Here is a 24,582-nt window from a genome sequence, read left to right as displayed (position 1 = left end):
AAATCTAATAAATTAAGTATAATATGTTAAAAGTTAAAGACAAAACTTTCTAAGTAGAAGTAAAAATATTATTTTAATATGGAAATTTAGTTTAATTATGATTACACTTTAGGTTTGATGCTTATTTAACCTTATTAACCAACTTATAATCATTATTAGAAAGATACTACAATTTATCACTTTTAACTATTTACAAAATATTCTTTAGGTTACTTAAGTTTAACTAAAATTTATATATAAGTTGATCTTGTAAGGTTATATTTAAAATAACAATTTAAGTGTTTTACACAAATTGTTCAAAAGTTGTAGCTTTAAAATGATAATGGTTTACATACAACAACATATTAAACCTAATTAATTAAGTATAATATGTTAAATGTTAAAAACATAACTTTATAAGTAGAAGAAAATATATATTCTTTTAATATTGAAATTTAGTTTATATATGATTACACTTTAGGTTTCATATTTATTTAAGCTTATTAACCAACTTATAATCATTATTAGAAAGAAATTGAAAAGTCATGGGAGTTTCAAATGAATATGGTTAAAGGAAAAATGAATGGGAGTTTCAAATGCATGAGATTCAAGAAAAAATGCTAGCTTTATAAGTATGTATGATAATGATGTGTCATGTAGATATATTAGGCAACTAATTTCAAAATTCAAATTTATATTTTCTAATTATATGTTAAATTTGAAGTTATAAAAATGTAACACCCATAAAAATCAAGCCAATTTTAAACTTTTTCAACCAATTAAAAACCATTAATTGTTACAAAGTGTTTTCAAAATATTTTCATGTCAGAGTATCCTAGAAATCAAAATCATAAAATGTGAGTTGTACGATCACGCCTTCACCTTCCCACGGTCATTTGATGTACCTGAAACCAAAACTGAAACTGTAAGCCCGGAGCTTAGTGACTTCCCTCAAAATACTCATACACACAACAATATAGATATAATCATAAACAACATACTATGGGTCCAGTCAACCATCGGGTTGGAATACCCCCATGCCCTCAACCATCAGGTTGGAATGCCAACATACTATGGGTCCAGTCATCCTCGGGATGGAATACCTCAGGCCCACAACCATCGGGTTGGAATGCCCACATACTACGAGTCCAATCATCATCGGGATGAAATACTCACGACCCACAACCATTGGATTGGAATGCCTAGGTCTGTTGGATCTCGCACAAAGCAGATAAGCCTCAACCACCAATCAAACATGTGCACATATAACAGATAATCACATAACAGTCTATAGACAGACAAACCAATCTAACGGATCATAACAGCATAATAACATCCTATCTACCAGGATACTGATCTAACAAATCATAATAGCATAAATACCATCCTATCTACCAGGATACCGATCTAATAGATCATACAAGCATAACATATCAAGATAACAATCCAAAAAGGGTCGGCCTTGGTGCCTTAGACCCTTAAGTACAGTGAGGAAAGCTTACCTCACAAGTAGCTCAAAGTGATAAAGTCAAACTCCACCAAATGCAACTCCAAGTCCAACACCTACATCCACCAATGGTTCAGTTCCATAAATTCCCAAATTACCAAAATATCCCCAGAAGTCAAACTGGTCAACCCTTTGTCAAAGTCAAAGTCAACAGTCCATGTTGACCCGACTTGTCGAGTGCAGCTAGCAACTGTTAAGTTCCTTAAGAACTTAGAAATCACCAAAACCCTAATTGACTCACCGAGTTTCCAACCAACTCGTCGAGTCCTTGCATGTCCAGATGTCGGGGAAAACCCTAACTGACTCATCGAGTCCTCTTAGTGACTCGCAGAGTTCATGCAGAATCAAATACGGGCAACCTTCATCCTACTCGCCGAGTCGGCTAAGTGACTCGTCGAGTTCATGCACTCCATTACTTATACATATGTTTTTAACCCACCCCACGGCTCGATATTGTAGATCCAACCTCTTAGGGCATGGTTTCCACGTAAAGTTGCAAACTTTACGTACATGCATAGTCCTAAATGCCAAAACTATACTAAGGGAAAGGTTAAGTCAAAGGGAAAGGCCCAAGCTTGCCAAATCTCATAACTTTGTAGCTATAGGGACCAAGGGGAGTCCAAAACTAAAGTTACAACTTCAGATCTTGCCCCAATACTCGAAATGACTCCCAAATGTGATAAAGATAGCCCTAAACCCAAACATGAAGAGATTTAGCTAAAGATAAGCCAAGGTAATGATTTGTTACAATCAAAATAATGCCAAGATGAAGTAGAGTCAGATCCACAAGCTCCTTTTTGGTCCAAGCTTCTTATACTTCACACTGTCTTCACATAAACCACCAAAATCACTCTTTAAGCCTCACAATCACTCAAGAACAAGGTTAATAGCGATTAGGGTTTCTCTTATCCGTCAAGAGGGTGGTAAAGGACTGGAGGAAGGGACTTAAGGTCCTTTAAATATGGTGAAAACCTTAAAAATTAGGGTTTCATCTCCCAGCTCTTACTCGCCGATTCCGGGTCCTATGACTCATCAAGTAGATCCAAAAATCCACGCGGGCTAACCCACATCTACACGGCGAGTTGGGGGCAACCAACTCATCGAGTAGGCCCATTAATATGTATATAATGCTTTAAAACTTGTACCTAAGAGTCGGGGTGTTACAAATAACTTTAAAAGTTTGATATATCTCTTAATTAATAAATGATTTCAAATGATTTATTTAAAATAATTTATTAATAATTATAATTTTTTATTATGAAAGTTTAATTAATTTTATAACTTGTGGTTCGTACGGGTTATAAACTAGTAATTAATGAACAACTAACACAATGATCATGCAATTAGTGACACATAATTAATTAAATATATTCGAACTATGAACGATATGATCTAGTGATTTCTTGTCAATGATCATGACAATGAATCTAAGCATAGCACATATATCTAATGCTCTCTAACACAATCAAAGTCACTGATCAATATTATCTAACCCTAGGCTTATGATCAAAGTCCTAGTCATACAAACCTAATGATCATAGATTCATATGATTCAAGTACATCAAGATAGAATGATCATCTAATCATAATTATACTCATCAATAAACAATAAAAATCATAACTTTAACATGAAAGGTAAAGTAATCAATCGAACACAAGTAAAAACTAAATTCAATTAATCCTACTAACGAAATCAAAGCATATCGACAAGGTTTCATCAATATCTAGTGAAAGTAAAGGTTTTTACACCATATTCAGTAAACTAAAGTAGAAAAACATCACCAAAAGAATGTAAGACACGATCATCAAGCAAGCCCGAAGTGAAATCCCAATACAATAGCACTTGAATCTTTAAATCCTTGCTTCAATTAGCTCTATAGCTTCGAATCAGACCCAAAGGGTTCTTGGAAGGGTTTTTCTTCGTCAATAATCACAGCCCTAAGGCCTCTACCTTCTAGAATCTACCTAATGTCTGGAATATATATACTTACCAAATTCTGGCCACCACGTCGTGGTCCTCATGTTTATCGTGTATTCTCCAAGTCAGCATTAAGAATCGTGAAGATTCTAATCATTACGTCATTGTGGTGATCACCACGTCGTGGTAGTTGGGAATAAGCATTTTGTTAAAACACGAGAGTCGTCCACAATTTTGTCTAGTTTTCAAATCATTTTGAATCGCGTCAATCGGAGTTACGAGTCATGAGATATGGATAAAACACTGACGAGGGATCAAGCTACCATCAACATCCTTTTTGTGTCTTTTTAAGCTCCATTCTCCTCCTTTTGCATCTCAACTCTCATTTTAACTGTAATTGAACATTTTCAAGCATATTAAGTACCATATATCTAAAAATATAACATTTTAATCAAATATAATAAGATAATGGCCTAAAATATATAGTTAAATATGGTTATATTATATAGTAAATAAAAATTGGCTATTTACTTATATATAAGCAAAGACTTAAAATTTAAAATACACAAACATTAGATTGAAATGTTCTTACTTCATTAGTTAAAAATTATTATTATTATTATTATTATTATTATTATTATTATTATTATTATTATTATTATTATTATTATATAAAAGGTAACTAATATTTATAAATCAAAAGGCTTTTGATCTAGGGGTAAGGAGTGATCCTCTCAATTGAGAGGCCATGAGTTCAAGTCTCGTTGGTGACATATACGATACTTTATGAGTAAATTAGTTTATCATTACAGAAAAAATCTAATATTTGTACATCCCAAATATAGTAAACTAAATATCCATTTAAGAGCAATTAATGTAATTGTTTTGTTAAATTCTCTAAATACCATATACTACACAAATTGTGAGCTACACGACATAAGTCCATACCATACAACATATTTAATTTATTAAGACTAAACTCTAAAATTGGTTAATCGAGGCCACAATGTCCATAAGCATAATCAACCCCGAACAAATCATTAATGATTGTCCTATGTAGGATGTCGTGAGAAAAACCTAAAGAAACCGTTCATAAGAACTAAATCTTTACAAAAACAACAATGACTTATTTTGCAACAAAAAAATATTAAGGAATAAATGTGCAAAAAAAATATTAAGGACTAAATGTGTACAAAATGAGAAATATAATTTTCTATTAAGTCATTGTTTTTCTAACCTGGAATAGCCGGTCATAAGGACCGAATGTGTACAATCAAACAAGTTGAAGGGGAAAATGTGGACGAAAAAAAATTCAGTGACCAAATGTGTACAAATTGAAAAAGTATATTACTGATATTGCCATATTTATACCTATTTTTAGGCAATATTTTAGTACATTTTTATTAATAAGTTGATAATATGTTTAGAATAATGATACTTATGACTTTAAATTGTTATTTGCAGTCAATTATAAGTATTTTCGAAGAGAGAGACCAAAAGCGACAATATATAGAACATTGGAGACTTGAAACACAAGAGATGAAGAAATACACGAAAATTGCTAAAACCACGACGTGGCATGAGTATTCTAGAAGATAAAGATCACGTGAAGAAAGAGCCCTTGCCCGATACGGATAACTTGGGGATCACGACGTGGCAGAGATAGCCATGACATGGCGCGGGATTTTTAAGGATATTTATACACTCTTGGTCACTACGAAGGGGAGGGACTTTTGGCTAGAGAAAGAGGTTCTAGAAGGCGATTTTTAGCAGAGAAATGACCTGGAAAAAAGGTTTCAACACCAAAAGAGTGAAGGTCCATAATTTAGTTTACTTATTTGTTACCTAGGAACATGTTTCATTATACTTTGATTTGTGTTAGTGTGTTAGTTGTTATTATGAGCAGCTGAATCTAGCTACTCTTGTTTAGCTAGATGAAGCTTCTAACTTATGAATAGCTTAATTTTATATGAATTTAATTAGTTGGTAAATTGCTTGTGTTTGATTTATATCTACCTAGCATGCTTGTGTTTGTTTCTTTAGTTGCTTAATTTCATGTTCTGTGTAGCTTAATGACCATTAACTGCATGAACTTGTTTACCTAATGATTTACTGAACATTAAATTGTTAGAGCTAGGATTAACCAATCTTAGTTAGTAATTAAAGTAAATAAACTTAGCTGTGCTAGAGAACGTAGATTATGACTATAATTGCGTTTACATAATAAATCTTACATAGCATATTCATATTCATAATTGGTTATGTGTTTAATTGTGTGTGACCATACATAGTTTTACATGAATTAATTAATTATTGGTAAAGTTAGACTTAAATTACTAATACAATTAAAACCAACTTGATAATCCATAATTATTAGCTAGCCATAAGTACGAAGTGGATTCGAACTAGACAAGAGTGTTTTTACTTATTGATTGAATTTGACTTAAGTTCGTCTGATCTTGTAAAATTAGATAAAACCCTTTTTAAACTTGTTAATAATTAGGTTAATTTGATAGCAAATATATAAAATTAATAACACCGTTCCCTGTGATCGACACCCGACTTACCCAAGCTATATTGTAATCTGACTAGGTACACTGCCTATAAGTGCATAGTTAGTTTAAGTTTGTTAGGTTATAAATATTAAAATTAGTGGGTACTTTCATGCACATCAATTACCCTTTTAAGTCATTATCCTTTTAAATAATGAGAAAAAAAATCCACCCTACCCCAACCCTCTCCACTGGTACCCCCCCCCCTACACACACACACACACTCTATCTATCTATCTCTCTCTCTTCGTCCCTCCTAGTTGGTTGTCTTCTTCATCTTATTTCCCTACAAATCAAATCACATAAATACACACACTAAAAACTAAAAAATACATAATTATTGATCGATACATGCAACTCAAACATACACACATACACATAACTGATGATCGCTTACAAAGCCTAAGAAATTAGGAATGTCTACTCAGTTTGTGGTTTTCGTCACCAGAGAACATAACCCACGTCCAGTTACTCATCAAAAGTCGAGCACCACCACCGAGCTGACTTATTGCGTTGATTAGACAATTCTTCATCTTTAGACAACAAAGTTTCGTTATCTAAAACTTCAATTGCTGGTTCTTCACTGTTTTCTTCCACGACACTTTCGTTGCTACCCCCTACCCACTCAGCGTCCTTGTCAATGTTTAAATAAAATTCTGACATGTCAACATCGATGTCCTCTACAATATTGTTTTTATCAATAAGATACTCACTATCATCTGAATCACTACCTTCATTATTATGACTATCACCATAATCATTGCCTTTGTTCACATCGTCTCTCCTTATGTTATCATTCATAGAATCTCCTTTTTCGATATCGTCTTACCATATGGCATCCCCCTTCCAGCCTAAAAAAATCTTCAAGAACAAGTTGGAGGCTCAATAATCTCAATAATTCTAACTTTAGAGTGATTAGGACCATTTCATACGTGTGCAAACCGGTATTTTGATTCTCTATGTAAACTTCAATATGCTTATGTTTAAACACATATGACCCTAAATGAAGAATGTCCTGATCACTACCGAATGTAAATAATCTGAAATCCAAATCAGATAGAGGTCATCTAAAATGGTAATACATAGAAATACCATCTTCAATATACCCAAGTTCAATCATTATTTTATCTATGTCCTAGACTGAGAATATATCATTGTTGCATAAGTCCATGTATGTTTGCTTCCTTTTAACTTACTTTCTTCCTGGAAAAGATGTAAACTCTCCACCATGAAACAATAAAATCGAGAAAATTTCCGAACGTCCTGTTGTGAAAGAAAATAACGTCAATATATGCTTAACCTGAGAAGACAAGTTCAATGAAACTACCACCATACAGAACTAAAGCTTACCATAACGACATACAATGTCAATTTCATCCATATCAGCACGTATCAACTAATTTACCATCGATAATCTTGAAGAAGAAGGGTTTTAAGTCTAGGGATTTTGGAACTGATCGTTAGGTGAAGGGTTCTCAAAAGAAGTAAGAAGAAATTATGGGGTGGGTGTTTTGACGCTTCGTGTCATTGCTAATCGTGGGTACATAGAAACCAAATGGAAAAGACAAAAATACTCACAAGTTCCTGGCACGTGAAGGGCTCTAACAGAGAAAAGAAACAGAAATGAGACAGAGGGACCAGGCGGGTTAAAAACTTTTGACTCTGAGGATGGTTCGAGTGAAAAAAAAAGAATTAGGGACCATCCGTGTAATTTACTCGTGTGCGTGTGTGTATATATATACACTATATTATAAACTATATTAGTTATATTTTGAATTTTAAGAGATATAAGTTACGAATTTTTTTTATACAAAATCAGTTTTACATAAATAATTCATTAATATTTGTCAAAAGTTTGAAGACTTGAATTAAATAATGTAATTAAGAAATTCAATTCGGAACAAAATGAAAAATTTAAAATATTAAATTCATATATATATAAATTAATTTATATTTTATAAACTAGACACCAATATTAATTGATTTACATCAATAATATAAATATGCAATATAAATATAAGGTATAAACACAAATATTTTATATAAAAGTGGTAATTTTTTATTATATAATAACTAATAATAAAATCTAATAATTATTTTCTTGTAAGAAACTATGCATCAAAAGAGTTACTTATCGTTGCCGCTTTGCACGGGCACACATCTACTGTGTGTGTGTGTGTGTGTGTATATACGGGAAGGTTCAAATGAGAATAATTACGAAATCGAGAACGCGAAACCAAATCTGGGCCACAATCTTTTTTAACCGCAAGACTATCTCGCGTACCGGTGCGACGAATAAACTTAATACTCATATGTGAATATAAAGGTAAATATATTTTCGTATATTACAAATTTGTCGCTTAAGCGCTCTAACGTATTGAGACGACAGAACTGATCATATATATATATATATATATATATATATATATATATATATATATAAGAAAAGGAAATATACATTACAGCCCCACCTAAGCTTAGGTACTAAACCTCTTGAAAATACATTGTTTTACTATATAGAGATTACGGTTAGTGGATTCACGATTAAGACTTATAGATGTAAATTCAAGATCAACAAAATAGGGTTTAGGGTTTAGGGTTCAGGGTTTAGGTTTAGGGTTTAGGGTTTAGGGTTTAGGTTTAGGATTTAGGGTTTAGGGTTTAGGGTTTACGGTTTAGTGTTTAGGGTTTAGGGTTTTAATAAGGAAGCAAAAATATTTATTATCTTTGCCCTGCATGACTGTGGAAAAAAGTAATGTTCACTTGGGTGAATTAATAAAGATAATGGAGGAAAGAAAATAGAGATGGTAAAACGATAATGAAAGAAAGAAATGTTATCAAGGATGGTATATTTACCAAGTGAAACCAAATCTGGTATATTTACCAAGTTAAAACGACATATTTTAGAGATTTAGTACCTAAGCTTATGTGGAGTTGTAATGTATATTCCATATCCCTTTAATATATATATATATATATATATATATATATATATATATATATATATATATATATATATAATATACACACACACACACTAGGCGAATGGCCACACGTTGCGTAGGATATAAAAAAATATTTTATGTTAAAAATAACTAAATCATTGTTATTAACAATTAAATAATAATTTCATAAAAAATATAAAAAATGATTTTTAGTATTGTTATTATGTTGAACTATATTATATGAGATAAGGTTGGAACTTGAAGTTGTTTTGCATATACAAAGTTATATGATTAAAATAGAAAAAAAAAATTAAAAATAAATAAATCATTATTGTTATCTATTAAATAAAAATTTCATATTAAATTAAAACGTTTATATTAAATATTATCATTATGTAGAAAATACGATAATAAAGGCATCTTTTTATCTATCTTAAATTTTATCATTGTGTACAACATATGATAATAGAGACAAAACTTTTTATCTTAAATAGTAAAAAAAATGTTTTGTATCATAAATATTATCATAATTATGTAGAACATATGATAATAGTGACGTCTTTTATAAGGTTAAAACTTTAAATTGTATTACATAAATGGTTGTAAAACTTGGCTAACACAACCAAATACTCGGCATGTTACTAAACTCGGCCTCCAATGGAAGCGAGTTTGCCTAACTCAGCCAGAAGACACCCGAATCCTTATTAAACTCGATCCAAATCTAAAAGATACGATCCAAAATCATTTTCGAAATTCTGAAATTTAATTGGTCACTTGTCGACAAAGACAATCTCAGCAAAGAATACACTCAACGTCCTACAAAGTTAGATGCAAAGAAGATCTCATGGCTTAGTCCCTTTAAAATATTTCGCAACCTTTCCTATTTATAGAGGAGAATACGTTCTCTTGTTTACCCTCACGATCAATGTGGGATGAATACATTTTAATTAAACTCATTTCTTTATTTGCCAATAATTTCATTTTTATAAATAAAATATTAAATAATAAAAATAAAAAATTATCCAGAAAATTTATTGTTCAATAGTTCCATTTTTCATTAATCTTGTAAGTTGCTATAAAAAATCAAGTTTTTATTGAATAACTTTTTGTTAAATCCTAAAATCATAAATTCAGTTAGGTACTTAATATAAAAAGTTTGTGTATATGTATTTTCATTATTCAAAATGTCATTATAAAATGAATTCATTTATAAAATATAATCGAGTATATATTTCGTGCTTTTGAATCAAAATGATTTTTCAAACAATTATAATTTTATGTTTAGGTAGATTTTTTTATATTTATATAACAATATGTAACTTATAATATTATTATAAAAAATTTGAATAATAATGGGAGTTTCAAATGTATGTGGTGAAAGGAAAATACTTCATTTATCGGTCCAAATTGATCAAACTCGGACCGATTCAGCTTATATACCAAACTACATAACGTTTTTTCTATTGAAACCCGGTTTGTATATGTTGTGTTTTTTAATCAAATTTATTTTTTAAGCAATTATAATTTTATGTTTAGGTAACTTATTTATAATATTATTAGAAACAATTTAAAAAAAATCATGAGAGTTTCGATAATGACTAAAAAGATTGTTGATTTCCGACCCTAGTGGTCATACCGAATTGAGTCTGACTACGATGAGTATGTTGCGTGGTTCAGAGAACCAAGTTTGATGTAGCGTCCGACTTAAACCAAACGATTGAAATCAAAGCAATCAATAGAAGTATCGCGTTCGTTGTTAAAGAAGTTGGTAGCCAGAAACGCTACATGTTAAAGTGTGATTATATCACATTAGAACATGAAGGAAGGCATAGTCTTTTTTAGAATTTAACTCTAAGAGACCTAAGTCTAAATGTGCATCACATGATGATAGGTCATAATTTGAAGTCTAGCCCGAGGTAGAGAGCAGGTGCACGATCGAGTACTGCTTACAGTCAATGAGTCTAAGAGATAGACTTGAAGGAATATAGAAGTTATAATTATTAACTAGGATGAAAAGATGACGTATGGAGTCATTATACGAGCCCTGTTTCGTTGATGATTCCGGGACGTAATCATCCTAAGGGGGAGATAATTGTAACGCCCGCAGATCCGGGCTAGTCAATTTAGAGGCAATAGGGGTCGAAAACGACTTTTTGACAAAAAGGTTATTTAGAATAAATAATCTTAACCAATTTGTAGAATATGTCACAAGGTTTCCGTACATATAAAGAACGCTGAAATCCGAGTTATAACGAAGAAGTTATGACCCGTCGAAGTTTCGCGTCGGAACCGGCACGGCGCCGGGAAGCGTAAATAGTAAATTTATGATATATAGAGATTTAGCCTTAGCGCTCTAAACAAAAGTCGTAGAATATGTTAAACTAAGAACATCGATAAAAAGAACGCCCAAATCTGACTTCGTATGAAGAAGTTATGATTTTTCGAAGTTTCGGATTAGCGGTGTACAGCCCGAAATTCGAATTTTAGATCGATTGATTTTTAGCCGACACAACCTAAACAAGAATCGAAGATCTCGTTATTAGTAGCGTAACGATAAAAATACAGATGAAAATGGACATCGAATAAAGAAGTTATGAGATTTTAACGGACCAATCCTGTCCTGGCCTGTTAAAAATATAACTTTAAAAATAAAGTCAAAATTAACCAACGGAGTCTAAACGAAAGTTGTAGAGTATGTCTCCACCTACGCGTGGATATAAATAACGTCAAAAACGGAGTTCATATGAGCGAGTTACAAATTATAGTAGTATATTTACGTATTAAAATAAAGTATAAATCATGTATACGTACACATATATATACATATGTATATATCATTAGAAAGGTATCGACGATGCGGTTATTATAAAACTAATGTTGAGTTCTTTCGACATTAGTTTAGTACAAAGATCATTAAATCCATTTAAAATAGTATTATAGAGGGGTGTTTAGTTGTTTATATAACTAAAAGGTCATTAAGTAATTATGGAGGGTAGTTTTTGAAAATTCAATTAGTATAAATAAGAGCCTTGGGCTCTCATATTTCTTGCACCATTCTCTTGATTCAAGAGTCTTTCTCTCCTTATCCCCCGAGCATTTCGGTCCCTCGTGATTCGACTTCTCTTTCTGTAGTTTTAGTATAGTAAGGTGAGCGCTGAAGCGCTGCAAGAATCTTTCTTAGAAAGATTCAGCGACGAAGTTCTGCCCCTGCAGAGCCCGACTCCTAGCTAAAATCCCCTTGAAAGTAAGTTATGTTTACCCTATTTTAAATATAGTTTATATTTAAAATTAGTATTGTTATTATAAATTTATAATAAATATTTGGGCTATTATTATGACTTATATAAGTGTCCTTATAATATCTTTTAACTACTCGCGGTACGGGGAATCTGGTTTAAAGGGCCGCATAGGGTTGTTGGATTTCAGAAGTGCTATACGCCAAAATGGTCCTGCCTTCCGGTGTTTTATGTCTGGCCCCTGTCTGTACATAGTAGTTGGAAAGTATTGTTTAAACGCTTATATAATAATAATAATAATAATAATAATAATAATAATAATAATAATAATAATAATAATAATAAGACTAATAATTAGTCACGGTAATATTAGACTAAAATCTAGTGGTGATAATACTAGGTTTCATCAAAGGAAATTATTTTAAAGTAAACGAAGCGCTGTCCGAGTACCGAGTCACCACCTTCTCAGGTGAGTGCATAGTTACTTTCAGCTTACACATAGATATGAAGTATTTTATATAAATTACGTGCTGTGTGTGTATATTATCTGTATACTTGCTATCTATGCTGGATGAACGTTTTATACATGTTTTCAATGATTTAAACTGTATATGTATTTTATATCTACAAAATGTGTTGGGTAAAACATGGGTAGATGTATTAGTTGCTGTGTGATAAAATGAAATAATGAGATGCCTCGTTATAGATGTTCTTGATGATCTAGTCATCTAGCGGAGTATAGATGACGACCACGGACTATTCTAGACAGTCCAGTGGAACACTAACAGGCTCGCAACCTGTAGGTGTTTATTCGAACTTTGTGTTTAACCGAACTGTGTGTTTATTCGAACTGTGTGTTTATTCGAACTGTGTGAACTGTGTGCTCACCAGATATACTCCATCCCAATGATAGTCCTTTGACTAGGTCCCTTGTGTTAGATGTTTTAGGGACGTAATGTGAGGATAACGGGAATGGGTAATTGGGTTGATTGTTTGATGTTTAAAAATAATAATTATATTATTGTGGGTCGAAAACCCTATGTGCTCACCAGGTTTCCCAACCTGGCCCACTCAGTTTATTTTTATCACAGGTGCTGATATGAAGTCACAATACACTGAGAGATTTAAAGAGATGTAGATCACTAGTGTAAATAATTGTAAGTTCTGTTTATGCTTATGTTTCTGTATTAACGATGACATCCCAAACGTTTTAAAATGAAATAAATACGTTTCATCGAAAATGTTTTAATAACGTATTTACCATGTTTTTCTGGGAACAAATTCCGCAACATTTTTATAAAATGAAGTACTCTGATTTTTATAAAGCATAAACAAAATCGGTCTTTTCTGGCCGTGAAAATGGGGATGTCACAGTTGGTATCAGAGCATTAGTTTAAGCGAACTAGGAATATGAATTTATTTCTAGACTTAAACTTAGAATGCTAAGCGATGATTGTGAGGTGTGAGCACTAGCTTATTTTAGGAATTGTGCCTAAAATGCTTTTATGTGCTAAATACTTGTGCCTGATATGCTGTTAGTTGTTCGGATCTATGGTCTGTTGCCGACCGGATCTGGAAACCTTATGTGTTTAGGATTCTAAACGTACGACTACGATATTAGAACTAGCATATAAACGTTTCGGAGTGATAAGGATGATTTAACCGTCAATCCTAAGTAAAGATCTGGATTCACCTTATTCGGTGTATAGATCAAGATGGCAAGAACCCGTAGTGGAAACGTGAATGCAAATGGGAACGGACACCAACCCCCCGTGATCGAGCAAATACCAGTTGTGGAAGCCGCTGCCGGACCAATAACGATGGCCGGAGTGCAAGCGATGATCCAGGCAATGTTGGATCGTCAAATGGAGGAAACTAGACGTTTGCTCCAGCAAAATCGTGAGGAAGCCACTATTCAGATCGAACAGCCCGAGTTGAACGAAGGGCAGACTGAGGAAGGAAACTACAGTGGGACTGTTGGTCAAGTCAATCCACCAATAGTTCGACAAAACAACCAAGATGACAAAGTCGAGAGGAATGGATGCAAGTACAAGGATTTTCTGACTTGCAAGCCATCGACTTTCACTGGAAAGGAGGATCCGATCGGGGTCATGGATTGGATCTCGGAGATGGAGTTAGCCTTCATGACATGCGGTTGCAGAGGGAAGCTACAGACCACATTTGCAGTGCGTCAGTTTCGAGGAAGTGTTGTACGTTGGTGGAATACCTTGGGGAAGACTCTGAGCCCTAATGAGCCCCTGCAACTGACATGGGCAGAATTTTTGGTGCAATTCAAACGAAAGTACTGCTCAGCTCAAAACCTGCTTGAGCTAGAGAACCAGTTTCTAACCCTGAAGAAGGGAAGCATGTCAATCGATGAATACACGAACAACTTCACAGAAAAGATGGAGTTTGCCTTGTGTCTTGTTCCGGATGAGCTGACGAAAATTGACAAGTACGCAAAGGGACTTCCATGGGAGTACGCGGTGCCAGTGCGTCAGGCTCCTACTCTGGAGGCAGCTATCTGGGCTGCCAAGTCTGTGGAAGATATGATTAAGGGAAGAGCTGCCAACAAGATTGAGGTTGGCGAAAAGAGGAAGTTTGAGGAATCTACGAGGCCCAATAAGAAGATCAAGTCTGGTTCAAAGGAGTCTAGCGGAGGAGGAAACAAAGTGAAATGGTGCGAGAAGTGCAAAAAGAATCACTTTGGGAAATGTAGCGAAGAAGTGACTTGCTACAAGTGTGGAAAGACCGGACATTACGCCAACGAGTGCAAAAGGGTGTGTTATGAATGCCGTGAAGAAGGGCATGTTGCTAAGGATTGCCCGAAAAAGAAAGAGGCGGAAAAACCAAACATTCCGCCAAAACCGAAGGCAAGAGCATTCCATATGATCCTAGACGAAGCAGATGACAATGCGAGGATTCAGGAATGACGGCTTGACATCCAAGGATCGAGTTATAATGTAGCCATATAATCATATGATGTAGCCTGTTAGAGGCATAGTCTAGGGTGAACTTGAACACCTATGTAATCGTTTCAAGAAATAATATGAAACCTTTGTTTTGTTATCTGATGTGTTAAGTTGTTTTTTTTCGTGTATGGTGACTTGGAGAGACTGCGGGACAATACTTGGGACGAGTATGAGTAGGTGTGAATGGTAGTAGAGGCCTATACTACCGGAAGCACAGGACTCACACTTGGATCAGGGAAAGTCACAAGGTTACCAAGAAGCTAGTAACTGATTCTGTTTTTTTTTCAAGTATGTCATTACCATCGTTTCGATAATGACTAAAAAGATTGTTGATTTCCGACCCTAGTGGTCATACCGAATTGAGTCTGACTACGATGAGTATGTTGCGTGGTTCAGAGAACCAAGTTTGATGTAGCGTCCGACTTAAACCAAACGATTGAAATCAAAGCAATCAATAGAAGTATCGCGTTCGTTGTTAAAGAAGTTGGTAGCCAGAAACGCTACATGTTAAAGTGTGATTATATCACATTAGAACATGAAGGAAGGCATAGTCTTTTTTAGAATTTAACTCTAAGAGACCTAAGTCTAAATGTGCATCACATGATGATAGGTCATAATTTGAAGTCTAGCCCGAGGTAGAGAGCAGGTGCACGATCGAGTACTGCTTACAGTCAATGAGTCTAAGAGATAGACTTGAAGGAATATAGAAGTTATAATTATTAACTAGGATGAAAAGATGACGTATGGAGTCATTATACGAGCCCTGTTTCGTTGATGATTCCGGGACGTAATCATCCTAAGGGGGAGATAATTGTAACGCCCGCAGATCCGGGCTAGTCAATTTAGAGGCAATAGGGGTCGAAAACGACTTTTTGACAAAAAGGTTATTTAGAATAAATAATCTTAACCAATTTGTAGAATATGTCACAAGGTTTCCGTACATATAAAGAACGCTGAAATCCGAGTTATAACGAAGAAGTTATGACCCGTCGAAGTTTCGCGTCGGAACCGGCACGGCGCCGGGAAGCGTAAATAGTAAATTTATGATATATAGAGATTTAGCCTTAGCGCTCTAAACAAAAGTCGTAGAATATGTTAAACTAAGAACATCGATAAAAAGAACGCCCAAATCTGACTTCGTATGAAGAAGTTATGATTTTTCGAAGTTTCGGATTAGCGGTGTACAGCCCGAAATTCGAATTTTAGATCGATTGATTTTTAGCCGACACAACCTAAACAAGAATCGAAGATCTCGTTATTAGTAGCGTAACGATAAAAATACAGATGAAAATGGACATCTAATAAAGAAGTTATGAGATTTTAACGGACCAATCCTGTCCTGGCCTGTTAAAAATATAACTTTAAAAATAAAGTCAAAATTAACCAACGGAGTCTAAACGAAAGTTGTAGAGTATGTCTCCACCTACGCGTGGATATAAATAACGTCAAAAACGGAGTTCATATGAGCGAGTTACAAATTATAGTAGTATATTTACGTATTAAAATAAAGTATAAATCATGTATACGTACACATATATATACATATGTATATATCATTAGAAAGGTATCGACGATGCGGTTATTATAAAACTAATGTTGAGTTCTTTCGACATTAGTTTAGTACAAAGATCATTAAATCCATTTAAAATAGTATTATAGAGGGGTGTTTAGTTGTTTATATAACTAAAAGGTCATTAAGTAATTATGGAGGGTAGTTTTTGAAAATTCAATTAGTATAAATAAGAGCCTTGGGCTCTCATATTTCTTGCACCATTCTCTTGATTCAAGAGTCTTTCTCTCCTTATCCCCCGAGCATTTCGGTCCCTCGTGATTCGACTTCTCTTTCTGTAGTTTTAGTATAGTAAGGTGAGCGCTGAAGCGCTGCAAGAATCTTTCTTAGAAAGATTCAGCGACGAAGTTCTGCCCCTGCAGAGCCCGACTCCTAGCTAAAATCCCCTTGAAAGTAAGTTATGTTTACCCTATTTTAAATATAGTTTATATTTAAAATTAGTATTGTTATTATAAATTTATAATAAATATTTGGGCTATTATTATGACTTATATAAGTGTCCTTATAATATCTTTTAACTACTCGCGGTACGGGGAATCTGGTTTAAAGGGCCGCATAGGGTTGTTGGATTTCAGAAGTGCTATACGCCAAAATGGTCCTGCCTTCCGGTGTTTTATGTCTGGCCCCTGTCTGTACATAGTAGTTGGAAAGTATTGTTTAAACGCTTATATAATAATAATAATAATAATAATAATAATAATAATAATAATAATAATAATAATAATAATAAGACTAATAATTAGTCACGGTAATATTAGACTAAAATCTAGTGGTGATAATACTAGGTTTCATCAAAGGAAATTATTTTAAAGTAAACGAAGCGCTGTCCGAGTACCGAGTCACCACCTTCTCAGGTGAGTGCATAGTTACTTTCAGCTTACACATAGATATGAAGTATTTTATATAAATTACGTGCTGTGTGTGTATATTATCTGTATACTTGCTATCTATGCTGGATGAACGTTTTATACATGTTTTCAATGATTTAAACTGTATATGTATTTTATATCTACAAAATGTGTTGGGTAAAACATGGGTAGATGTATTAGTTGCTGTGTGATAAAATGAAATAATGAGATGCCTCGTTATAGATGTTCTTGATGATCTAGTCATCTAGCGGAGTATAGATGACGACCACGGACTATTCTAGACAGTCCAGTGGAACACTAACAGGCTCGCAACCTGTAGGTGTTTATTCGAACTTTGTGTTTAACCGAACTGTGTGTTTATTCGAACTGTGTGTTTATTCGAACTGTGTGAACTGTGTGCTCACCAGATATACTCCATCCCAATGATAGTCCTTTGACTAGGTCCCTTGTGTTAGATGTTTTAGGGACGTAATGTGAGGATAACGGGAATGGGTAATTGGGTTGATTGTTTGATGTTTAAAAATAATAATTATATTATTGTGGGTCGAAAACCCTATGTGCTCACCAGGTTTCCCAACCTGGCCCACTCAGTTTATTTTTATCACAGGTGCTGATATGAAGTCACAATACACTGAGAGATTTAAAGAGATGTAGATCACTAGTGTAAATAATTGTAAGTTCTGTTTATGCTTATGTTTTTGTATTAACGATGACATCCCAAACGTTTTAAAATGAAATAAATACGTTTCATCGAAAATGTTTTAATAACGTATTTACCATGTTTTTCTGGGAACAAATTCCGCAACATTTTTATAAAATGAAGTACTCTGATTTTTATAAAGCATAAACAAAATCGGTCTTTTCTGGCCGTGAAAATGGGGATGTCACAGTTGGTATCAGAGCATTAGTTTAAGCGAACTAGGAATATGGATTTATTTCTAGACTTAAACTTAGAATGCTAAGCGATGATTGTGAGGTGTGAGCACTAGCTTATTTTAGGAATTGTGCCTAAAATGCTTTTATGTGCTAAATACTTGTGCCTGATATGTTGTTAGTTGTTCGGATCTATGGTCTGTTGCCGACCGGATCTGGAAACCTTATGTGTTTAGGATTCTAAACGTACGACTACGATATTAGAACTAGCATATAAACGTTTCGGAGTGATAAGGATGATTTAACCGTCAATCCTAAGTAAAGATCTGGATTCACCTTATTCGGTGTATAGATCAAGATGGCAAGAACCCGTAGTGGAAACGTGAATGCAAATGGGAACGGACACCAACCCCCCGTGATCGAGCAAATACCAGTTGTGGAAGCCGCTGCCGGACCAATAACGATGGCCGGAGTGCAAGCGATGATCCAGGCAATGTTGGATCGTCAAATGGAGGAAACTAGACGTTTGCTCCAGCAAAATCGTGAGGAAGCCACTATTCAGATCGAACAGCCCGAGTTGAACGAAGGGCAGACTGAGGAAGGAAACTACAGTGGGACTGTTGGTCAAGTCAACCCACCAATAGTTCGACAAAACAACCAAGATGACAAAGTCGAGAGGAATGGATGCAAGTACAAGGATTTTCTGACTTGCAAGCCATCGACTTTCACTGGAAAGGAGGATCCGATCGGGGTCATGGATTGGATCTCGGAGATGGAGTTAGCCTTCATGACATGCGGTTGCAGAGGGAAGCTACAGACCACATTTGCAGTGCGTCAGTTTCGAGGAAGTGTTGTACGTTGGTGGAATACCTTGGGGAAGACTCTGAGCCCTAATGAGCCCCTGCAACTGACATGGGCAGAATTTTTGGTGCAATTCAAACGAAAGTACTGCTCAGCTCAAAACCTGCTTGAGCTAGAGAACCAGTTTCTAACCCTGAAGAAGGGAAGCATGTCAATCGATGAATACACGAACAACTTCACAGAAAAGATGGAGTTTGCCTTGCGTCTTGTTCCGGATGAGCTGACGAAAATTGACAAGTACGCAAAGGGACTTCCATGGGAGTACGCGGTGCCAGTGCGTCAGGATTCAAAAGTTCATTATAAAAAAAATCATTTATAAAATATAATCTACGTATATATTTCGTGCTTTTGATCAAATCGAATTTTCAAACAATTATAATTTTATTTTTAGGTAGATGCTTTTTTATATTGATATAACATTATGTAACTTTTTTAAAATATCATTGGAAACAATTTGAAAAAGCATGGGAGTTTCAAATGTATGTGGTGAAAGGAAAATGCTTCTTTTATGGTCCAAATAGATCAAACTTGGACCGATTCAACTAAATATACCAAACTACATATTTTTTTCTAGTGAAACCCGATTTGTATATATTTCGTGCTTTTGAATCAAAGTGATTTTTCAAACAGTTATAATTTTAGGTTTAGGTAAATGTTTTTTTATATTTATATAAAATTATGTAACTTATTTATAATATTATTAGAAATAATTTGAAAATCATGGGAGTTTCAAATGTTTGTTGTGAAAGGAAAATGATTCCTTTATCAGTCCAAATTGATCCAGCTCTGGTTCAACTCAATATATCCAACTACATAATTTTTTTTCTAACTGAAACACGGTTTAAACCTAAAAAAATTCAGTTCAAAACCATTTTTGGAATTCTAAAAGTTAACTGGACACTTGCCAATATAGACAATCTTACCAAATAATACCTTCAAAATCCTACAAAGGTAGGCATGAGAAAGTTTTCATGGTTTGGTCCCTTTGAAACATTTCACAACCTTTTCTATTAATAGAAGAGGAAACATTCTCTTGCTTACTCTCACTATCGATGTGGGATGAAGACATTGTAATAAATCACACTTTCTTGTTTATAGAATATTATTTAACTTATTTATAATATTATTGTAAAGAAATTGAAAAGTCATGGGAGTTTTAAATGAATCTGGTAAAATGAAGTTAAAAAATAGGGTTTCAAATGCATGAGATTCAAGAAAAAATGCTAGCTTTATATATATATATATATATATATATATATATATATATATATATATATATATATATATATATATATATAATCACAAGAAAATATGCATATACTCGCGTCGGTACGTGAAAAGGTTTTGCGGCAAAAAAGTATGTGACTCAGATTTGTTCCCGCATTCTCAATTATATCATTGTTCTCATTTGAACCTAAACTTCATTGTTAGCCAAGTGAGCTAGATCCAACTTTTATAACTATATTTAACGACATATAGACTACAACAAAATAAAACCATTTGACCAAATTTGTGATTACAATAGAACTTGAAACATTTTGAATATTCAAGAGGAAAATTACAAACTCTAAAAATTGGGAAAACATTGAAGGGACCAAGTTTGGTAGATGATTAGTCAAATTATTAAAAAAACGGTTTGGACCGGGTTTAAAGGTAAATTTTCCAATCCTATATGAACAATTTCAGGTATGAACAATTTCAGATATGTTAGAAACCAGTTTTAGAAAATCTCAAAATCCTAAAAATGACAACCTTTTCCTGAACTTGATTTCGGTATCTGTGTTTTGCAAAATTTAAATTTACATTGTTGATCGGAAACTAGATTTAATGACATATAGACCAAAACAACATATTAAAACCATTTAACCAACTTTATCATTACAATACAACTTTGAAACATGTCATTTTGAATATAAAGATGAAAAAAAAAATTGTAATTGACTCTAAAAATTGGGAAAACATGGAAGGGACCAAGTTTGGTAGATGATTATAGATGTGCACATGGGCCAATTTATTGAAAAAAACCGGTTTTCATAACACTTTTTTTTCAAAAATCATTGTGTTTTTGTTATTAGTTGTTGATATAACAAATTTGAAAACTTAATATATTTGATATAAATATGTAATTATGTTTTTTTAATGACTAACTTGCTCACCCTTAAATTTACTCATAAGTCTATATGATTGTCCCAAGCAAGACCTAAACCTCCAACCGCGGTCGAACCGTTTATGTCGAACCGGTTAAAACCGGATTGACCCGTTTTGATAGAGCTTGGATCGATTACTTGATGCTTTCTTCTCCTATCGACTGTGAAGGTGACGATTTTGGTTAGTTTAGTTATTATTTATTGTTAATTGATCACTAATTCAAGGTTTCTGATTGTGTAGATTATGTAATTAGGATCCAATTAACATATGTTTATTGATTATAACATTGTCTTTCAATGAAGTTAAATATGGAATCAAGGGAAGAAGAACCATTACAAGCACAATCTATAACATGATTTGATATATTTTCAACGTTTAAACTTTAAGGACATCAAATTATTGGTTTTATATGTCTATGCATCAAAAAAGTAAAAATATATGGAAATAGAAAAAGGCCATAAACCCGGTTGACCCGGTGGTTTAACCGATTAAACCAGTTGATCCGTGAACCGGTCATCATACCGGGTCAACTAAAAACCCGAGTTTTAAAACATTGATAATATTGGTCTGTTTTGGAGTGAACATCAATTTATTTTGGAAGGGCCTATTTTAGATTAAACACTTTTTATCAGGATAAGATTATACTTGTACTTGTAACACCTAAACGATAATAATAGCTAAACAACTACTTAAATAAAAATATCTAAATTATTAAATGTCTTTTATAAAACAGTTTTCATCTAAAAGATAGAAAACGTAAAGACTTTTCTGAAATTTTCCTTTTTCAAAACACGATTATGTTATCTTAAGAATAAAATCATCACCCTAAAACTAAAGATTTTAAGTAATTTTCTTACAACTCCTTACCTACTTTTTCAAATCTATTTAATCCGAATCCAAAAACGAAATGCTACAACTTCAATTCATGACATGACACAACATGAAACCAAATTGAGACGAAACTAAAAATTGCATTCACATGTCTAGTGTAAAAAACACATCATATCAGATCATGTTCCTGTTCAAAATTCGACACAATCTGACACAATACTAACACACGTTTCATGTGTTTTGTATGATTACTCATGAATCAAGTAAACTAATGCCTAATGGTTATTTTCCGTTTATTTTGTCAGGTTTATTTTGTTATATTTTGACTCTGGATCATTTTTGTATTAGTAAAAAAAACACGACAATCGAGTCATATCATGTGGTGTCATAAAAAACTAGTGTTATGTTGCATAAAAACATGACACACTAACCCAATATGACACTCCTAACTTCAACATCATTTCTCTTTCAGTTTCACAGTATTAGTAAATCAAGAATAAAACTTGCTCAATTATTCAAGTTCCATCAGCAAAATGTAAATGTATATTAGCATATGCTTTTTTACCTCTCCATGCATAATATTCTATGAGTTGCTACAAGAAAATGCATATTGCAATGATTTTTCACTCGTTTATGGGATTGATGTTGAGGGAAGCCTTCAATTTTGCAACCAAATGTGGCAATGCCTTGACATGTTCTTCAACTGTCTGATTAACACATGATTCCATATCCTTTGTTGCATCAGTCCTCATCTGTTGCATCTTTGCAGACTCAAATTTATCTTGGCATACCATCAGTGACCTATTCAATCGTTCCTGTAATCCACAAAACAAATGTTTCTGACATCTGAATTTACTACAAATCAAGATGCATAATGCTAAAAAGTACTCATGATCCAAAACATGATAACCAGAAAAACACAGATCTGGTTTTCACAATCGATGTAGATATAAAGATTGATAGTGAGAACTGAGAAACTACCTGAAATTTGGCCATTTCGCCTTCAACGAGATTCTGAGCTTGAAGAACAGGCATGCTGCAATTCTCAACGCACATGCTTATGTCTTCCTGCCTCCTCCTCCTGTCAAAGCACTCGTACGCACATCTAAAGTACGCTTTCTGCAAATCCCCAATTTCAAAATTTCAAATCAAGCTTGTATAGAGGTTTCGTGTAATCGTTTCTGTGTATTTGCGAGTATATTGAGAGAGAGAGAGAGAGAGAGAGAGAGAGAAGAGTTGAAACCTGGAGGGTGAAATTGACATGGTCCTGAACAACGTTGAGCTGGGATTGAACAGCGGAATTAACCTCGTTGAGCTTTTGCCTCAATTTCTCTGTTACAATTCGTTCCTCCGCTGCGGCGATGTGATCCATTTTGGGGATTCGACCAAGGGTTTATCGAGGGTTTTAGTATGCTTTTTCTTTCGATGGGGGTAGCGGCGCTGACCCTCCATCTGCACCCGTTTTATGGGACCCAAAATTGTTTTGATTAACCATTTAACCTATTTGATGTAAATTATAACCTTCACAATCATATTTAAATTCATATTATAATAAATGAATGGATATCCGATTTATATTTCGATCGTTTATTTTAATATCTTTTATTAGCTTCTAAGTAGCATAGATGTTTCAAGTTATATCCATGTTTTATTAATATCTTTTTCAAGCCTCGTCTCGTCTGATAGACATCTTTCCAGCTTCAAACAGATTTTTCCGGTTGAATGGATCCGAAAGATTGCTTGATATGCAAAAAAAAAAAAAAAAAAAGACTTTCCCGTAAATTATATTTTTCTCAAAAAGCTCCAAAACCATATCCATCTGCAGGGTTATCTTTTGAAGAGACTCTGATGACTTTCTTCAACTATATGTATGATATAATGAGATTTTATGTCGATATGTCTTGATTTGTCATGATCTCTCGTTTTTTTGGTTAAAGCAACCGCTCCTTCATTATCGCAGAAAAGTTCCATTGGTTCCCATATGGTTGGGATTACTCCAAGATCTCCAATGAAGTTCTTCAACCATGTACTCTGATTCATAGATAGAATCAGACATTGTGTCTTGCTTGGAACTTTTCCAAGTAACTACTCCTCCATTTAATGTAAATACTCATCCAAATTGAGAACAAAAATTGTCTCTATCTGTTTGAAAGTTGGCATCACTATACCCAATCACTCTCAACGTATCATTGCGACCAAGGAGTAGAACCATGTCCTTTGTCCTTTGTCCTTTGCAAATACTTAAGTATGCTCTTAACTATTGTTCAATGAGCTCTGCCAGGATTTCCTTGATAACGACTAACCATATTTAAAGAAAAGGA

The 24,582-nt window shown here is 33.7% G+C and overlaps 1 protein-coding gene across 1 annotated transcript; it reads right to left on the bottom strand.

Annotated features, from left to right (window-relative positions):
- Nucleotides 1-22,747: 22,747 nt before the first annotated feature.
- LOC145095703 (uncharacterized) lies at nucleotides 22,748-23,714 on the bottom strand. Its single transcript, XM_079033539.1, has 3 exons — nucleotides 23,505-23,714; nucleotides 23,243-23,380; nucleotides 22,748-23,076 (listed from the first exon to the last, which is right to left on the bottom strand). Exons 1-3 carry the CDS (start codon nucleotides 23,631-23,633, stop codon nucleotides 22,885-22,887), a joined length of 459 nt encoding a protein of 152 aa, XP_078889665.1. The 5' UTR covers nucleotides 23,634-23,714; the 3' UTR covers nucleotides 22,748-22,884.
- Between the last annotated feature and the right edge of the window lie 868 nt (nucleotides 23,715-24,582).

The sequence above is a fragment of the Lactuca serriola genome, chromosome 1 (assembly GCF_051521515.1).
Source record: "Lactuca serriola cultivar US96UC23 chromosome 1, Lser_US96UC23_V15, whole genome shotgun sequence".
Lineage (NCBI taxonomy): Eukaryota > Viridiplantae > Streptophyta > Magnoliopsida > Asterales > Asteraceae > Lactuca > Lactuca serriola.
Note: the sequence above shows the minus strand (reverse complement) of the source record. Positions and strands in the feature narration are given on the sequence as shown.

Excerpts from the sequence above, each read along its gene's own strand:
- LOC145095703 (XM_079033539.1), bottom strand. The coding sequence starts at position 23,633 with ATGGATCACATCGCCGCAGCGGAGGAACGAATTGTAACAGAGAAATTG. Across the intron at positions 23,381-23,504 it reads ATGTCAATTTCACCCTCCAG|AAAGCGTACTTTAGATGTGC; the intron begins GTTTCAACTCTT and ends GGGGATTTGCAG. Across the intron at positions 23,077-23,242 it reads GCGAAATGGCCAAATTTCAG|GAACGATTGAATAGGTCACT; the intron begins GTAGTTTCTCAG and ends TGTGGATTACAG.